This window comes from Atheta coriaria, unplaced genomic scaffold, assembly GCF_025399875.1.
Source record: "Atheta coriaria isolate IRGN ID8LTWV9N9 unplaced genomic scaffold, Caltech_Dcor_3.1 hic_scaffold_2_pilon, whole genome shotgun sequence".
Lineage (NCBI taxonomy): Eukaryota > Metazoa > Arthropoda > Insecta > Coleoptera > Staphylinidae > Dalotia > Dalotia coriaria.
In genome coordinates, this window is record NW_027045444.1 from 3,582,892 (window position 1) to 3,600,565 (window position 17,674).

Below are 17,674 nucleotides of genomic sequence, written 5' to 3' on the forward strand. Positions count from 1 at the left end.
GCAGCGCTGGTGTGTTTCTCGCCTAGCGCTCGCGCCGCGCCGCGGCCCGCGCTCAGTGTCTGTCGGACTGTTAATGCGCAGCGGTTAGCAGGTTGGCAGCCAAACAGTCGCAGGTTCGGTGTAGTGTGTTGGTGCGCCCCGGCCGTGTGAGGAGTGAGGAGCATGTCGGATTTAGGGAGCGGCGATGAGGGGTCGAACTCGCAGAGTAAGTGCGCCCGGATCACATCCACCGCGTATTACGACATGTCGCAGCCGTACAAGCAGCGGGCGCCCGCCGGCCGACCAGCTGACAGGCGGCCCCCGCGGAAGGGCAAGATGGCCGCGGCCGCGCGCAACGTCGCGACCTTCGCGAAATCAACGCGAAGGACGCACGCACCGCCGTCGAACCGCCACCAGCAGGCACGCACATCCCACCGGCATCGACGGCGGTGCGTGTCATTACGTCCAGCGGTCGCCCGGCGCCGCTTTCATTGTCTCTTGCGCCCCCGCCGCCTGCATTACGCGGCGTCGCATTGTCATAGGCCGCGATGACCTTGGCCAATAGCGATTCAGTTGTAGCCTTCGACGTGCGCCGCCCGCGGAAACAAAGCTCGCCGTTTGAGATTTCGCGGCGATGCAAGTTGTGTGTGAAATTTATTGTGTTTTTTAGAATACCACCAAGGGATGGAGCAAGGAAACACGGAGTATGACCCAGGTACAATATTAATATCAAAAAAAAATCATGTGTCTGTCAAAAAATTGCGAAAAAATCTGTCAAAATTTGAATAAAAAATTTGGGAAATTTTTGCGTTTTAGGTCAGCAGGGCGCGATGGAACAGGAGCTTGCCACCAAGATGCTGCAGATACAGAGCAAGCGCTTCTATCTAGACGTGAAACAAAATCGACGCGGGCGTTTTATAAAAGTTGCTGAGGTAAAATCAAAACAAAACCATTTTTGACAGAATAAAACTGTTGAGTAATGCCTATATAGATAGGAGCAGATGGACGAAGATCGCAGATATTCCTCGCGCTGTCAACCGCCGGCGAGTTCCGCGACCACCTCAGCACCTTCAGCGACTTCTACTCGTCGCTGGGGCCGCCCAACCCCGACTCGGTGCCGGAGGACGGCAAGCTGAAGAGCGAGATGATGGTGAAGGACAATCGCCGCTACTACCTGGACCTGAAGGAGAACTCGCGCGGGCGCTTTCTGCGCGTCTCGCAGACGATCACGCGCGGCGGGCCGCGCTCACAGGTCGCCATACCAGCGCAGGGCATGATCGAGTTCCGCGACGCGCTCACCGACCTGCTCGACGAGTTCGGCTGCGACGAGCACGCCTACAAACCGGACCTGCCCGAGGGCCGGCATCTGCACGTCGACTCGAAGAACTTCTACTTCGACGTCGGGCAGAACAATCGCGGCATCTACATGCGCATCTCGGAGGTGAAGACCAACTTCCGCACGGCGATCACGGTGCCGGAGAAGATCTGGCCGCGGTTTCGCGATATTCTCGCCGACTATTGCGACAAGATCAAGCAGAACCACGCCGACCAGCCGCTGGTAAGATCCAGCAGCAGCGGGCGCAACAGTGATGCCGCGTCTAACGATGCATCGTTTACTGTGCAGGGCAATGGCACGGGTGGTGGCGGCGGCGGCGGCAGCGGCGGGCAATCGCAGGACGCCGGCGGCAAGTAAAACTCTCGGAGCGCCGCCTCATCCACAATGCTGCTGCGAGCGCGTCCAGCTCTCCCAACAAACACACAACACACATCCGCTCCGCTCTACTAAAACAGCCTCACAGGTCGCAAGAAAGGCAACACTAAAACAAAAAACAAAACAGTAATCATATAGAAAAGCGCGTTCTTCGATTTAATAATTGAGCAAAATAACTCAGCTAGTAGGAAGCGGGGCATTTTATGCGTACAACTAAACATTCCCACCCTCTTTTTGATAAAAAAAAAAAAACAAAAATTCTAACGCAACTAAATCGAGATTTAACCTTTTGACCTTCAAAAAGAGGGTGTGCGGAGAGTAGTCTACAGTTGTCAGTAACAAAAACAAATGTGTAATTTAATAATAGCGCCTATAAAATAGGACAAAGTAAGGTTTCATTTCTTGCGGAGGTATTGCAAGAAAGTAAAGAAAATGTCGGCGCGCAGTCGCAGCCCCCTCACACACACCATGCGCGCGCATCTTTCGTTTTTATTTGCGTCTTCTTTGGTTTAATTATTTATTTAATTGTTGAGTTTTTAATGTTTAATAGGTCCCACACCCCCCACCCAACTGAGATTGCTAATTACTAATTACTAATCATACTAGTCATATAGTTTTTTTGTTTCGATTGCCACGCCATTATTTTTTTTTTTCATTGTTTGTTTGTTAATATTAATATTAACCTCTCTTTGTCACTTACTTGATCTTTCTGGATATGTAATATGTAATGTTAGTGATATTAGAGAATTGTCGCAGCGCGCCGGCGTTTATTTTTGTTCGCACAGCCGGCGTGCGCGTGGTAACTGCGCATGAATTACTACACAGAGATACAGAGGTGGTGGGCTCGGCTAGCAGCGGCTTGTTCTCTTCGTTTTCCGCCATTTTGTGTGACGCAGCGCCGCAGTGATGATGATGATCACCTCAAACTGTCCACACTCGATTCCAACCTAAAAATCAGGTTAAAAGTGGTTTTTAGGTTGTGAATTCGGTGTGGCTGTGCGTGATTGTTAACCAACTGCCAAAAACAAAACAAATGCAATTTGTTTCTACACACACGTGCGTGAACGTTGTTTTTGAGTTTTTGAAACAACGCTAAACTAAACTTTAAAAAAAAGAAGAAGAAGAAAAAAACGCAAACATTTGTTGAGAATCTTTAGAAATTTACTACCATACACAGAAAAAAAAAGAATTTATTTATTTTACGAATGGATTATATTATTGATTATCGAATAATTATTTATGTTGATTGTTTAAACTGCGTTTAAACGTGACACCCACACGAATACAGTGACACACTAGAATCCAGTTGAAAATGAGATCAAAAAAACAATCACCGAGAATAACTATGAACTAATGCTGGACATTAAATAGGTTATTATAAGCGCGGAGAAAAAACTTTCAAAACATGCGGATGATAAACATATTAATATTATTAAATGATTCTAGTTAGTGAGAGGAGATTTTTCAATTTACGAACATTTGACATTCTGCCACATACACACACACACACAACCAATGTTTCAATTCGATTTGTCCACGAAACAAAGAGAGAACGCGATGATGAAACAATTAAGATATATTGTAGGCTGTTTACAATTAATTATATAATTGATGATAAAGAGAAATATTCAAATCACGCGAGTATCGCGGGTGGCGGACCGCGAACCGCCGCCGGCGACACGTGCATCGTACAAGTACAAGTTGATGTTTAAGTACATAATTAAATTTGAGAATTCCACACACATAGCGAATGCAAAATACAAAAATTATACAAAAACAGTTAAAATCCAGCAGTTGACAGTTGACACCGACGACGGCGCATGCGCATCATGTGTCTGTCATTTTTCACAAGATGATAATGCAGATTGTGTTGTATGCGTCGTGGTTTTAAATGATATTGAATTGAATTGATGTGAAACGTTTCGCTGTGGGAAGGCGGCTGATGATTATGGCGTGTGTGGCGGAGAAATCGAAACAGTATTGATTCAGTACAAAGAAAACCTAAAAATTTATTCAATTGGTCCATGATGATGACAGATGAGATGCGCATGCGCGCCTTCCCGCAGTTCACTTCAGAGCAGTTGAGCAGTTTGTTTTTGTGTTAATTCGGTAGTCTCTCCGAGAGTTTCTCGCGGTGGTTTTTAGTTGGTTTCGTTCGTGTACAACTACTCGCCAAGTGTAAATTTAAATATGAGATGACAGAAAAATAAGTTTGGTTAGATCCGACGCAATTATTCGAAATTACAAAATTCGGGTAACAAAAATTCAAAAAACAGATGAATATTTGATGAATGATTATTATAAATAAGATGATTTAATGATAAAAATAAATAAAATAAATTTTTAATGAGTTTTTCACTTACCAAACACCACAAAACATCTTAACTTGCTTGTCACTCTGTAAGTGAAATTTTGGTGTATATTTGGTTGCCTATGTTACACCACTGCTTATTTTTATTTAAAAAAATAATTTTTAGATTTTTATGAGTTATATATAGTTAAATGATAAAATAAACTGTGTTACTAATATTTCCGACCGTTAAATAATCAAAATTCGGTTAATTGATTATTTATCTATCAATATTTGCAGATAAAACAAAAATTGTGTAAATATTTAACCTTCACTGATATCAGCGCGTTATTAATGCATGAAATACCGTTAAATATTTACCAAGGAGATATCCATGTGAACATTGCACTCAATAACTGTTTATTTAAATAATTAATTGTGAATTTGCACGTTTTACGCATTCGTGAATCATCGTTATTCACCGAATCGTGTTTGTTCGTGTGTGATTTGACACATTTCCCGAATGACAGCCGACAAATGACAAACAAGACGTCAGTAAACAGCCAGTGGTGGGGCGTGCAGTTGACGAATGCTGAATGCCGAAGAGCTTCTGGAAGACTTTCCGACGCGAACTCAAGGTGTGCGTGTAGCCGGTGCACACCGAAATACCATCACAACGCGGAGCTGACACGGCGCGTGAGTGAATTCCAGCTGTTGTGGCTGTCGGCCGGCAAACAATCGCGCATCGTTCGCCGATCGCCGACATTTTGTTTTGGACTGCTGTGAATTCCTATCGAGCCACAGCTACAGCTGGAATCCGACCGAAAAGTGTCTTTAGTATCAACACGAGGAAAGCAAATAAAAATGATGGTTGGACGCGCGGCGTGCTGAAGCAGGTTGAGTTTGCATTTTGGTTTGAGGAGAAAAAAAAGGAAGGACGCAGGTATCGAACGGCAATAATTAATCCGATAATACTTTGATCACCTGCGAGGTGCACACGGCTTCGAAATGGATATGCGAGGCAGGAAATTATCGTAAGTACAAGTTTTATATAGATTTAAGTGAAAAACAAGTGATAGATGTAGGTTATAGATGATTGTTTGTTTAGTCCGTTGATCGTTACTTATGACCAATGATTTCTTATGGTAGAAATGTGTTTGTAACGGTCTAAAGCGAAAGGGAAATTTTGACAGTTGGCAGTTTTAGACCGCTAATCCTAATGTATAACCAATCATTTCTTATGGGAAAATTTACTAGCAACGGTCTAACATGATTTTTTGATGAATTTTTGTAATACAAATTTATAAAAATTTAAAAAATATTTTAAAATTATTAAAAATAGCAAATATTTAATAGAAATAAGTATAATTAATTATTAATTATTGATTTTTGTTAAAAATTTACACTAAAAACTGAAATTTTTATACCAAAGTGTTTTAGACCGTCATCCGTAACATATAACCCATATAATCTTATGGCAATAAAACCCAACTAACGATCTAAACAAATATTCATCAAAAAACTTAAAAAAACATAATAAAATCATTAAATATGCCAAATATTTAACTAAAACAAATAAAACCACTACCAACTACCTCTAAACAACCAATTTATACTAAAATACCCCCAAAAAACTTAAAATTTCATCAAAAAATTCATAGACCGTTACTCTTCACATGCCTCCCATATACTCTTATGACAATAATACACACCCAATGATCTAAACCAAATCTTCAAATTTGTTATTTTTTAGGACGCAAGGGGATTCCCTCTATGAAATCCTCTCGCTGCCGAAAACCGCCACCGGCGACGACATAAAAAAAACCTACCGCCGGCTGGCGCTCAAGTTCCACCCGGACAAGAACCCCGACAATCCGGACGCCGCCGACAAGTTCAAGGAGGTGAATCGCGCGCACTCCATCCTCAGCGACACCACCAAGCGCAACATCTACGACAACTACGGCTCACTGGGCCTGTACATTGGCGAGCAGTTCGGCGACGAGAATGTGAACACTTACTTTGTGGTCACATCCCCGTGGTGCAAGGTATGCAAACGATAAAAGATAAAAAACATGGCGATCGAAAGTAGATTCCTGTAATTTTTCATAGAAATTAATGGTTTTGTTTTTAACCGCCAGGTAGCGTTGGTGGTAAAACACATACACAAGTCATAGTCATCTTAGGTTATCGAAAGGTTATCCATGAAAAATTATATTTTAAGATGAGGTTGAGTGTTAGTAGAATGTGTGCGGTTGTAAAACTGAAATGGGCAATTTTAATTTGTTGTATTTGTATAACTACGCGAAGTTGATTCCGAATAAGGTGCACACAAACAAAAACAAACATGTTTTGTTTTATTTTGTTGATTTTTATGTATTTTATTATTAGTAAATAATGTTTTTTGTTTGTTTTAGGCGTTATTCTTCGTGTGCAGTATCGTGACTTGCTGTTGCTGCTGTTGTTGTCTCTGCTGTTGCTGCAACTTCTGCTGCGGCAAGTGCGCGCCGCGGCCGCCCGAGGATAGCGGCGACTATCACAATCTCCATGTAAGTGATACGAGCTTTATTATGACGATAATGTTTCGCCAGCCTAACCTTAGTTTAGTTGTACATATAACAATATTATGATATGAGACTAACAACGCATTGGGTTTGTGTTTTGGATTGGTTGGTTGGATTCGTAACATGAGAGTATTTTGGTTTTTAGTTTTTAGTTGCTTTTTGCGGAAATACGCGGGTTATTTTTGGAGTATACTGTATATAGATGTATTATAAGTTGATTTTTATTAAAGGGGAATTAGTTTTTGATATTTTGAAAGAATTTTTGGTTTATTTTTAATGGTTTTTTAGTTATTCGTGTTTGAAGTTGAAAATTAAGTTTTAGGTTTTTTAACGTAAATTTTGGTTTATTCGTGTTACACTCGGTAGATTTGGATCAAATGTTCATAGTATGTGTAGAATTAATGTGTTTTTATAACTTTGAAAGAATTTTGTGTTTATTGTTGATAGTTTTCGAATTATTCGATTTTAAAGTCAAGAGTTGCAGAAAATCATAAGTTTTACTTTGAGTTTGAAACATTTTTGGAAAAATTTCGATTTATTCGTGAATCACTCGGTAGAAATTGATGAAACTTTCAAAATAAGTAAATAATTAATATCTCTTTATTCTTCTAAAAGATTCTTGTCATTATTTTCATTAGTTTTTAAATTATTCGTGTTTGAAATCAAAAATTAAAAAAAAATAGTTTTTTGCGTAAATTTTGGTTTATTCGTGCATTACTCAGTAGAATTTGATAAAATTTTCATAATATGTGTACAATTAATGTGTTTATATAACTCTGAAAGAATTTTATGTTTATTGTTGATAGTTTTCTAGTTATTCGATTTTAAAGTCAAAAGTTTTATCAGATCATAAGTTTTACTTTATGTTTGAAAGCTTTTTTGGAAAAATTTCGATTTATTCGTGAACCACTCGGTAGAAAATGATGAAACTTTCAAAATAAGTAAATAATTAATGCCTCTTTAATCTCTTAAAACAATTTTGCGTTTCTTTTTTTTAGTTTTCGATTTCTTCGCTTTTGAAATAAAAAAAAATTAAATTTTAGTTTTTTTTTTGCATAAATATTGATTTATTCTTGTATCACTCGGTAGAAATTAATAAAATGTTCATAATATACAAAGGATTAATGCCGTTTTATAATGCCGAAAGAATTTTTTATTTATTTGTGATAGACTTTGATTTATTCGCGTTTTAAGTTAAATCAAAACACAAAATTATTTTTACATGCAGACACTTTACGAAAAATGTAATTTATTCATGAAACACACAATAGAATTTGATAAACCTTTCAAATTACGTAGAAAACTAACATTTCTTTCTAATTTCAAAAGAATTTTTTAATTCCCCCGAATACTTTTTGAATTATACGTAATCAAAGTAAAAATAACTTAAATCTTGCGCATATTTAGTAAATTTATTTATTTTATTTTACACTGAAAATAGCTAAAAAAAAGTTCATAACAGTTGCTTTGTTTTTTGTTTGTTTGTTGTTTTTCTTTTTGTTTTGCGCTCAGATCATTTTTTGTATTCCGTAGACGGAGAATAATCTAGAGGGCACATCAGGTAGCGCCGGTGCAGGCAACCAAACACGGACGAAGGTGAGTTAACCCCGAACAACCACAAAACCTCGAAAACAAAATCACCGTTCTAGTCGGTATAACCAAATTCATAGCCTTCCAAAAATTATGTCAAATAATTGTTAGAAGGTAGGTTTGCATCCCCAAATTGGCATAATACTACCATAGCTCTACATCAATAAAATAAATTAATCCAATTAATCCAATAAAAAAAAACAATTTTCAGGTTATGTGTGTATTTTACTGTTGCAGGAAGACGTCGATGAAGATTTGGGCCATGGCGACAGTCCACCGGTGACGACACAACCCTCGCCATCGCGTGCGAATGCCTCCGCGCAGCCCGTGTTTGCCATGCCGGCGCCGCCGCCCAAAGACGAGTCCGCAGCGCTCAATTCCGGCGAGCATCCCGTTTACACACCAGGTAGCACTACCTAGGCAACACACATCACATCAAAAAATGACATCATTGCAACAACAGATCATAACAAAACACAATCTGCAACCCAACATACACATTTTTCAACACATAATATAAAACCGCTGCCGATGAATAAATGTGTCTATTTTAGGTATGACGACGAATTCGTGGTAGTCAAGCACTGGAATTCACTTCACTAATCTGGATGGACGGATGCGTGTGGAATCGTCGCGAAATTGCTGAAGATACAGAAAAATACCAAACACCAAACGACGCGCGCGCCACCACACATGATAACTACCTATTACCTCCTCTGTCTTGTTATAATTATGCGATTATTCTCTTGTCCTCCATGTTTACACACCATTCACACACACACTACACACGCGTCTGCGCACTAACAGTATAAGCTGACCAAAGCTATATTTTATCCGCTCTTAATCACGACACTTCTTCGTTCGCGATCTCGAAAATGATACATATACATGCTATCCGGAATTACGACACTAATGTCTTATATTATGATGTATATCAATAGCGTTGCCTTTTGTTATTATTATTACTATTACTACGATTATTTGTTGGTTGTTGATTTGTAAGAGAAAACGGTTACGTCCACATACACACTGCGAGATGCAGGCGCAGAGATTTTCGAAACATACGAACGAAATGTCAAATATTTAGCCTACTTATACACACTTATTGAGTATTGAACTATTGAAGATCTACGAGTAATTAAATGATACTTATTCTAATCGATATATTAATATGCAGGATTATTGCGTGTGAATGCGGATGCAAGGAGTAAAAGTTTACGAAATTAAGCACGCCTTATGTAGGTATACGCTGTGCGTGTGTGTCATTCAAGTTTTGAGGCCTATGTAATAAATTATTCATTGATAATTGTGCAAAAATTAAGTTGTTTGGGTGTAGGTCTTGAAATGTGTATTTTGGGTTGCATACTGTTAAGTGGTGAGTGATTTTTAGTGAAAAATTGTGAAAAACGCATTTATTTAGGGAAAAATGGGTTGCATAATTTATTATGCGAAATTATGTGTTTTTAATTGATTTTTGAAAAATAGTGAAAAACGCATTTATTTAGGTTTAAAATAACGAAAATGATTGTTTTCAACGCAATTTTTATTGTTACGTATGAAGTTATGTGTTTTTTAATTGATTTTTATGTATTTTTTAACTAATTTATACTTAAGGTGTATTGTGGGTTGCATATGGTTAAGCGGTGAGTGATTTTTGTTTAGAAATAGTGAAAAACACGTTTATTTAGGTTAAAATTTAGAAAAACAATTATTTTACACATAATTTATTATGTTGTGCATGAAATTTTATGTATTTTAATCGATATTTATATATTTTTCATCTAATTTAAATTTAAGGTGTATTGTGGGTTGCCTAGCACAATACCTAATAATTTTCAAATATTCACTGAATTTCTTTAAAAATAACTCAAGATAACAACAATCTACACACTTTTAACTATAAAAATCCTACAAAACAATGTTTTATCAACACTTTTATCATGTTAAACATTCATATTTATTGTTTACTCTAGTTTTGTACATTTTATATCTTTATTTAAATTTCTAGTGTACATAACCCCCAAATCACAAGTATGCGTAAAAGTTTTGCCGACGCAGTGAAAACGTGAAAACGATGAAATTCAACGTGATACATATACTATGAGACTGGGAAATGACGAAAACTAAAAATAAACAAGAGAATAAGGTCGCCGCGGGCCATGCGCTCAGTCGGGCGCACGTTGTCGCCGGGCGAAGAAGCAAAATGGAGAAGGAAAAATTCCTTGCGCCGAACACCTTCTGGAAGTGCTACGACTACGCGCAGAAGTTGATTTTCGACCCCAACTACGTGGCCACAGCGTGTTATCTCATCCTGCTCGCTGAAGTCGTGCTCAATTATATTATTGTCGAGAATGTTGCGTACACCGAGATTGATTGGAAAGCTTATATGCAGGAGGTGGAAGGGTTTTTGAATGGGACATTGGACTATGCTCAAATTAAAGGTAAAATTTTTGGTTTTTTGTTGGATAAAGTATGAAGTACTTGGGTGAAAGTGATGAAACTTTGTAGTTGTACAAAGGATTAGTGTATTTTTGTTGTGTGGAAGGAATTTTGTTGTTATTTTGGTTAGTTTTTGAGTTATTTGATTTTAAAGTGAGCAGTAGTGACGTTAGTTTTTATAAGTTGCATTTTTTTCAAAAATCATAGTTTATGTATGAATCATATGGAATTTTTGTGTGAAACTTTCCAATTATACCGGGGATTAACTCTGTTATGCAATTCTGAAAGCGCTTTGTTAATCTAATTGATAGTTTTTGAGTTATATTCGTTTAATGTTGGGAAGTATTAATTTTTATGTTAAAATTGCGTTTTGGTGGAAAATTGTAGTTTATTCGTGAAACACTGGGTGAAAGTTGATGAAACTTACAAATTACACAAAGAAAAAACACCTATTTATAAATCCGAAATAATATCTTGATTATATTTAACAGTTTTTAAATTTGAAGCAACAAAAGTGCAAAAAAAATGAAAAATTCGCACTTTCGGTAAAAAATTCAAATTTATTCGGGAAACACTTGCTAGAAATTAATGACATTTTTAAGTTATTATAGAGAATTGCTTTCTTTATAATATTCAGATGGAATTGCATTAATATAATCAATAGTATTTGTGTTATGCACATTTTAAATGCAAAAAATCTATTTTTTTTTTTGTTAAAAGCGCGTTTTTTTGTGAAATTTATAGTTTATTCGTGAAACACTAGGTGTAAGTTGAGGAAACTCTCGAATTATACTAAGAAATGACACCTATTTATTAATCCGAAAGAATTTCTTGATTATATTTAATAGTTTTTAAATTAGAAGCGACAAAAGTGTAAATATATGAAAAAATGCGCGTTTTTGCCGAAAATGTCAATTTATTCATGAAATACTTCGTAGAAATTAAAGAAACGTTGTAATTGTATACAGAATTAACTCATTTACATAATTCAGAAGCAATTTTGTTAATATAATTAATAGTTTTTGAGTTATGCGCGTTTAACGTAAGAAAATGTTAAATAAATGCGTGTTAACGAAAATCATAGATTTTTCTAATTTATTACCGATCCACTCGGTATATGTTGATCAAAATTCGCTCATCTCTAGAATATTGTACACTTTATCAATTTCTGAAGGAATTTTATCAATATCTTTGATACTATTTGAATTACACCTGTTTAAAGTGCAAAATTTCAATTTTCACAAAACAAAAGCATAAAATTGTAATTTATTCGTGAACCACCCAGTAGACATGGATGCAACATTCAAATTAATTAGATTATTAATGTTTCTTTATTATCCTGAAAGAATTTTATTCTTATCTTTATTAGTTTCTGAATTATTCGACTTTGAAGTCAAACATTACGAATTTTTAATTTTCTGCGTAAATTCCAATTTATACTTGTATCACCCAGTAGAAATTCCCAAAACTTCCCTAAACCATTAACCATCCCCAACCTAATCCGCTCCCTTAAAAATATCATCAAAAACTCCAACCATTTCTAAATTAAACGTCTCCAAAACCAAAATAAAATTAAAAATCAAAATTAAAAAAAAATAATACTAATTTCAAATCATTTTCTAGGTGACACCGGCCCGTGCGTCTACCCCGCCGGCTTCCTCTACGTCTACACCGCCTTCTACTACCTCACCTCCGCCGGCGCCAACATCCGCCTCGCCCAATACATCTTCATCGGCATCTATGCGTTTGGGTGGAAAATTATAGTTTATTCGCGAAACACTAGGTGGAAGTTGATGAAACTTAGAAACTAGACAAGGAAAAAATAGCTATTTATAAATCGGAAAGATTTTCATGATTATATATTTTATAACAGTTTTTTAATTAGAGCGACAAAAATGACAAAAAAATTAGAAAAATGCGCGTTTCTTGTCGACAATTTGAATTTATTCGTAAAACATTTGAGAGAAATTAATGAAATTTTCAACTTATTACAGGGAAGTACCTCCTTTATAAGATTCAGAAGGAATTGCGTTAATACAATCAATAGTTTTTGAGTTATATGCATTTAAAATGCAAAAATCTAAGTTTTTTTGTTAAAAGCGCGTTTTTTTGTGAAATTTATAGTTTATTCGTGAAACACTAGGTGTAAGTTGAGGAAACTCTCGAATTATACTAAGAAATGACACCTATTTATTAATCCGAAAGAATTTCTTGATTATATTTAATAGTTTTTAAATTAGAAGCAACAAAAGTGAAAAAAATATATGAAAAAATGCGCGTTTTTGTCGAAACTGTCAATTTATTCACGAAACACTCGGTAGAAATCAATGAAACACCCTAATTGTCTAGAGAATTAACTCATTTACATAAACCAGAAAAAAATTTGTTAATATAATTAACAGTTTTTTAGTTATATGCGTTTAACATAAGAAAATGTAAAATAAAAGCATGTTAACGCAAAATCATTGATTTTTCTAATTTATTACCAATTCACTCGGTATACATTGATCAAAATTTGCTCATCTCTAGAATATTGTACACTTTATCAAATTCTGAAGGAATTTTATCAATATCTTTGATAATATTTGAATTACACGTGTTTATAACGCATAAAATTATAATTTCTTCGTGAACCACCCAGTAGAAATTGATGCAATATTCAAATTAATTTGATTATTAATATATTTTTATTATCCTGAAAGAATTTTTTGTTAATTTATGTTAGTTTTTGAATTATTCGACTTTGAAGTCAAACTTAAATTTTTTATTTTTTTTATTTTTTGCGTAAATTTTGATTTATTCGTGTATTGCCCAGTAGAAATTGCCAAAACTCCCCTAAACTATAAACCGTCCTTTCATTAATCACCTCCCTTAAAAATATCACCATAAACTCCAACAATTTTCAAATTAAACACCTCCAACATCAAAATAAAAATCAAAATTAAATAAAAAACACACAAAATTTGCTAATTACTAATTTTAAATTCATTCTCAGGTGACACCGGCCCGTGCGTCTACCCCGCCGGCTTCCTCTACGTCTACACCGCCTTCTACTACCTCACCTCCGCCGGCGCCAACATCCGCCTCGCCCAATACATCTTCATCGGCATCTACGTAACACAATCCTACCTCACCTACACCATCACCATCAAAACCTGCAAACTCCCCGGCTACGCGCTCATCCTCAGCTTCCTCACCTCCTACCGCATCCACTCCATCTACGTCCTGCGCCTCTTCAACGACCCCATCGCCGTTCTGTTCTTCTGGGCCGCACTCAACGCCTTCATCAGCGACCGCTGGAAAACCGGCAGTCTCTTATTCTCACTCGCAGTATCAATCAAAATGAACATCCTGCTGTATTCACCATGTTTACTACTAGCATACATGGCGAATCTCAACTGGAAACAAACAATTAGTAATCTATTCATCTGTGGCATTGTACAACTGTTTCTAGGCTTACCATTCTTACTGACACATCCATGGAGTTACCTCAAAGCGAGTTTTGACCTTGGACGAGTCTTCCAACACCAATGGACGGTGAATTATCGATTTCTCGACGAGGAAATCTTCACAGATATGAGATTTCATATAGGTTTACTTGTTTTACACATAACTTTACTGGGGATATTCACTCCGTTGATCTGGAAGTATTTCAAAGCGTATAATACCTTAAAGAAAACATTATCAGACATGAAACAGCAGGTAACCTGAACGTAACAATGAGAAAAAACGTGTTAAACATACCAAAACACCTCAAAAACCCATTGAGGAAGATGCTCCACTCACACAAGAACAACAAGACTTCCTAAACTCATTCGAGAAGCAGATAAAGGTGGAGAAACCTAATAAACCACCTGGAAACACCAAGAAAACAAATAAATCCCTGCAGCATAAACAAAGCAAGGTGAAGAATGCAAATGCAAAGTTGCATGTTGAGAAGGTGAATCAAGATCCCCCGGAGCCGAAGTATGAGATTAATTTCAGTAAAGTGACGCAGTTGTTTGTGTTGCCGTTCTTTGTCACTAATCTCATTGGGATTGCGTGTGCGAGGAGTCTGCATTATCAGTTCTACTCGTGGTATTTTCATTCGTTGTTGTATTTGGCGTTTAGTACGCCGTTTAGTAAACCGATGGCGCTGTTGTTGCTGGGGTTGTTGGAGTCGTCGTGGAATATTTATCCCAGTACGGAGTGGAGTAGTGCGACGCTGCATGTGGTTCATGCGGGGTTGTTGTATGGTTTGTATAAGACTATGCGGGGATGAATTGTAAAGAGAGCAGATTATTAAAAGAAAATTGTTATATATAAAGATGTTGTGTTGTTGTATGTTGGAGGTTATGTATGGTGATTTGTTCGTGAAACACTCGGTGGAAATTGATGAAATTTTTATGTTATATGGGGGATTAGATGGTTTAGGTAATTCAGGTGGATTTGTTATTATGATTAATAGTTTTTGAGTTATACGCGTTTAAAATTAAATATTTCGTTTTTTTGTGGTTAAAAACACTTTTTGTTGGAAAATTATAGTTTATTCGTGTGGCACTCGGTAGAAGTTGATGAAACTGGCAAATTATACAGAGAATTAAATGTTTTATATAATTCAGAAGGAATTTTGGTAGTATAAGATTCACGTCATCGTTATTTTCGGCACTTTCTGAAGACTGTTCGACAGACACTCTCCTTGCCTCAGTTTTCGCTGGTTCTGTGCTGTTAGAATTTTGCAGGATCATCATTGCTTCAAGCTCCTGTAGCACACTGTCGATGTTTAGATTTTTCTCGTATATCTGACGGCGTTCCATGATGACATCCTTGTTGTCGTTGTATAATTGTAGAAATTTATTGCAATCAACAATTTCAGATAATTCATTGCGGAAGGGCAGATACAGCAGCACCATCTCACGTTGATAGTTGACAATTTCATCTACTTCGTAATGCCTGTATCGTATGATCCGTCCCATCTGTCGTCTGCGATATTGTCTTGACGTCGTTTTTTTTTCGGTCTCTGGTTCCAAATTTTCATACTCATGCACGTCCACGTCGTCTTCATTGTCGATGAAATCTTGACATTTAGCATACCACGAAGCAAACTCGGCCAAATATACAGGTTCCAAGGAAGGAGGTCGTTCTTCATATCGCTGAATGATATTTTTGGTCCATACGTCTGTACTGTCAGCATCAATTCCTTCGCGATTCATTTGTACACGACGTTTGCGGCAACGTTGTCTCTCCGATGGCCATACTGTTGGTATGTACACGACTTGACGACTTGTTTCGCTCATCGGTTGTCGTAATAAATACCACGCTGCTTCTTGGGCCGACATTTCAACTGCATTTAGAAGTTTAATACTCAAAGCCTTCAATTGGCCCGTGTAGTCCCGTTCAGGATGCTCTTGCATCATTTTCGCCAGCTCTCTATTCAAGTTACCCATTCCGCGAGCCGATTTGTTAACGTATTCCACGACGTACTGTGCGCAGCTATAATCATCTAAGACAAACTGGATGTCAATGTTGGAATTAATTTCACCAGCAAGGTAAGGGTTGAATGTGTTCGTTATCAGTTGGTCGAAGTTGCGTTTGAACAACAATGTTGGCCTGCGCAGAGTTGAACGCACTACGTCGAGGTATGCATCGAACGTCAAACTATGATCACTCAGAAAGTCGTCCATGCTAGCATATGTACGGTCGCTAAGGGAAGTTCGTAGGTCTTTACCCTTTTTCTGGAATGCAACGCGGCGTCCATCAGTTTTTGGCATTGGTACCAATACACGGGTAGTCAGCATTGGCCAGTACGGGATTCCAAATCTGCAAGTCGTTTCGCCTCGTTTCGTGCAGGTGAAAGTGTGCTTATGTATTTGGTTGGAGTAGATGGTATCGTTAGGCACATCTTCTTTTGCAACTGAACTTAGTTTCTCCACAAGTTCGATGGTGTTGGGCATATTTTCTGAAACGGTTTCGAGGGGGTCGTTGTTCAACCACAGTAAAATATGAGCGTGGGGACATCCGCGATGCTGGAACTCAATGCGAAGAAAATAATCCTTAACAAAGTATTGGCCGAACGGATTATAATTCGACTTTGCTTTCAACATGTTCATCAATGTACCAACAAGTTTGTGAAAATATATGCAGCACGTAACTGGATCGTCACTTACTAAGCTGCACCGCTCTGATGTGTTTAGATCTTCAGCAACTTTGCCAGGATATTTGTTACTCAATTTGACGAGTAAGTTCAGTAATGTCAACCAGCGTACTTCATTTGCACTTAGAGTGAGAAAGATGGTCGGCTTCCCAAGTTGACGGAGCATAGCAAAGAGATCCCGTTTGCGAGAGGCCCAGTACTGGACGGAGTTTGGCACTGATTTCATAAAGGCAAGGTTTTGTATAACAAATTCTTTAAGAAATTCTGGGTCTTCTAACATTCGTCGAGTTACGTTTTCTGTAACCGGCACTTTCCGGAACGTGCTGTAAATTCCATCCACCATGCGTTGACGTAAGATCTTCATAGCAACGTACAAGATTTTTTGAGGCGTGGCGCCGCGTCTGTCACTTCGTCTTATTTCACTGGTCGCCATCATATAAGGTGTCACCGAAACTCCCATGTTGAAACGACGTGGTTCTCCGAAGTATATTGCAGGAAATGATAATTCTTCAGCATGACGGTCATAAATGATGTTGAGAGGCGTTGCCCGATGTCCTGGTGCGATGTCAAGACAATCCTCTTCATTCCACAATAGTGTGTGCTGTCTAGCAGCAAGAATTTCAGAGTCAGGTGTATATTCAGCAGAAATTGCTTCGATGCGAGGACCAGGTTCATCCGGCAGGATTTCTTCTGATGGCACTGTAAGCTGTAGCTTCGACAAATCTACTTTGATATCGTATAAACGATAAAGGCTCGACTTCTGAAGTACATCCAACCATTCCTTGATCGTACGTTTAGACGTGTATCCGCTAACGTAATTCGTTTTGTGCGCAAGATTCCGTTTTATGTTGACATTGATTACTTCGTCCTCATCCAGTTGCCGAGGTAAGCATTTCACCATTTCTTGCACGTCGACTGGAACGTTGATCACTTGTCCAATGATCCCATATGAGAAATCATGACGGAGTCGA

General features: G+C 37.7%; 3 protein-coding genes and 1 long non-coding RNA gene across 7 annotated transcripts; 3 read left to right on the top strand and 1 right to left on the bottom strand.

Moving 5' to 3' along the window:
• Positions 1-40: 40 nt before the first annotated feature.
• Pur-alpha (Purine-rich binding protein-alpha) lies at positions 41-4,037 on the top strand. 3 transcript variants are annotated; one of them, XM_065313158.1, is made up of 5 exons: positions 43-205; positions 650-694; positions 796-911; positions 971-1,537; positions 1,604-4,037. In XM_065313158.1, the coding sequence occupies exons 1-5, from the start codon at positions 163-165 to the stop codon at positions 1,670-1,672; spliced, it is 840 nt and encodes a 279-aa protein (XP_065169230.1). In that variant the 5' UTR covers positions 43-162; the 3' UTR covers positions 1,673-4,037. The 3 variants fall into 3 exon arrangements, with proteins under 3 accessions (XP_065169229.1, XP_065169230.1, XP_065169228.1); XM_065313156.1 differs by having other exon boundaries at positions 971-4,037; XM_065313157.1 differs by lacking the exon at positions 650-694 and having other exon boundaries at positions 41-205; positions 971-4,037.
• Positions 4,038-4,523: 486 nt separating this feature from the next.
• On the top strand, positions 4,524-9,293 carry Csp (Cysteine string protein). 2 transcript variants are annotated; one of them, XM_065316974.1, is made up of 6 exons: positions 4,525-5,014; positions 5,734-6,025; positions 6,395-6,526; positions 8,075-8,137; positions 8,369-8,537; positions 8,686-9,293. In XM_065316974.1, exons 1-6 carry the CDS (start codon positions 4,989-4,991, stop codon positions 8,706-8,708), a joined length of 705 nt encoding a protein of 234 aa, XP_065173046.1. In that variant the 5' UTR covers positions 4,525-4,988; the 3' UTR covers positions 8,709-9,293. The 2 variants fall into 2 exon arrangements, with proteins under 2 accessions (XP_065173047.1, XP_065173046.1); XM_065316975.1 differs by lacking the exon at positions 8,075-8,137 and having other exon boundaries at positions 4,524-5,014.
• An 852-nt stretch (positions 9,294-10,145) lies between these two features.
• Alg3 (Alg3, alpha-1,3- mannosyltransferase) lies at positions 10,146-14,876 on the top strand. Its single transcript, XM_065316976.1, is given in 3 exon segments — positions 10,146-10,572; positions 13,566-14,275; positions 14,277-14,876. Coding segments are annotated over 3 exon segments (1,593 nt in total). The 5' UTR covers positions 10,146-10,244; the 3' UTR covers positions 14,832-14,876.
• LOC135803386 (uncharacterized) lies at positions 13,036-14,169 on the bottom strand. Its single transcript, XR_010550793.1, has 2 exons — positions 14,031-14,169; positions 13,036-13,968 (listed from the first exon to the last, which is right to left on the bottom strand). It is a non-coding gene; the product is annotated as an uncharacterized lncRNA (long non-coding RNA).
• Positions 14,877-17,674: the final 2,798 nt, after the last annotated feature.

What these genes read in the sequence shown, in the direction of transcription:
- Pur-alpha (XM_065313156.1), top strand. Translation starts at nt 163, where the DNA reads ATGTCGGATTTAGGGAGCGGCGATGAGGGGTCGAACTCGCAGA. An exon ending in TGAGGGGTCGAACTCGCAGA is followed by an intron (nt 206 to 649) that starts GTAAGTGCGCCC and finishes TGTGTTTTTTAG; the next exon opens with AATACCACCAAGGGATGGAG. An exon ending in GTTTTATAAAAGTTGCTGAG is followed by an intron (nt 912 to 970) that starts GTAAAATCAAAA and finishes ATGCCTATATAG; the next exon opens with ATAGGAGCAGATGGACGAAG.
- Csp (XM_065316974.1), top strand. Translation starts at nt 4,989, where the DNA reads ATGGATATGCGAGGCAGGAAATTATC. An exon ending in GCGACTATCACAATCTCCAT is followed by an intron (nt 6,527 to 8,074) that starts GTAAGTGATACG and finishes TGTATTCCGTAG; the next exon opens with ACGGAGAATAATCTAGAGGG. An exon ending in GCAACCAAACACGGACGAAG is followed by an intron (nt 8,138 to 8,368) that starts GTGAGTTAACCC and finishes TTACTGTTGCAG; the next exon opens with GAAGACGTCGATGAAGATTT.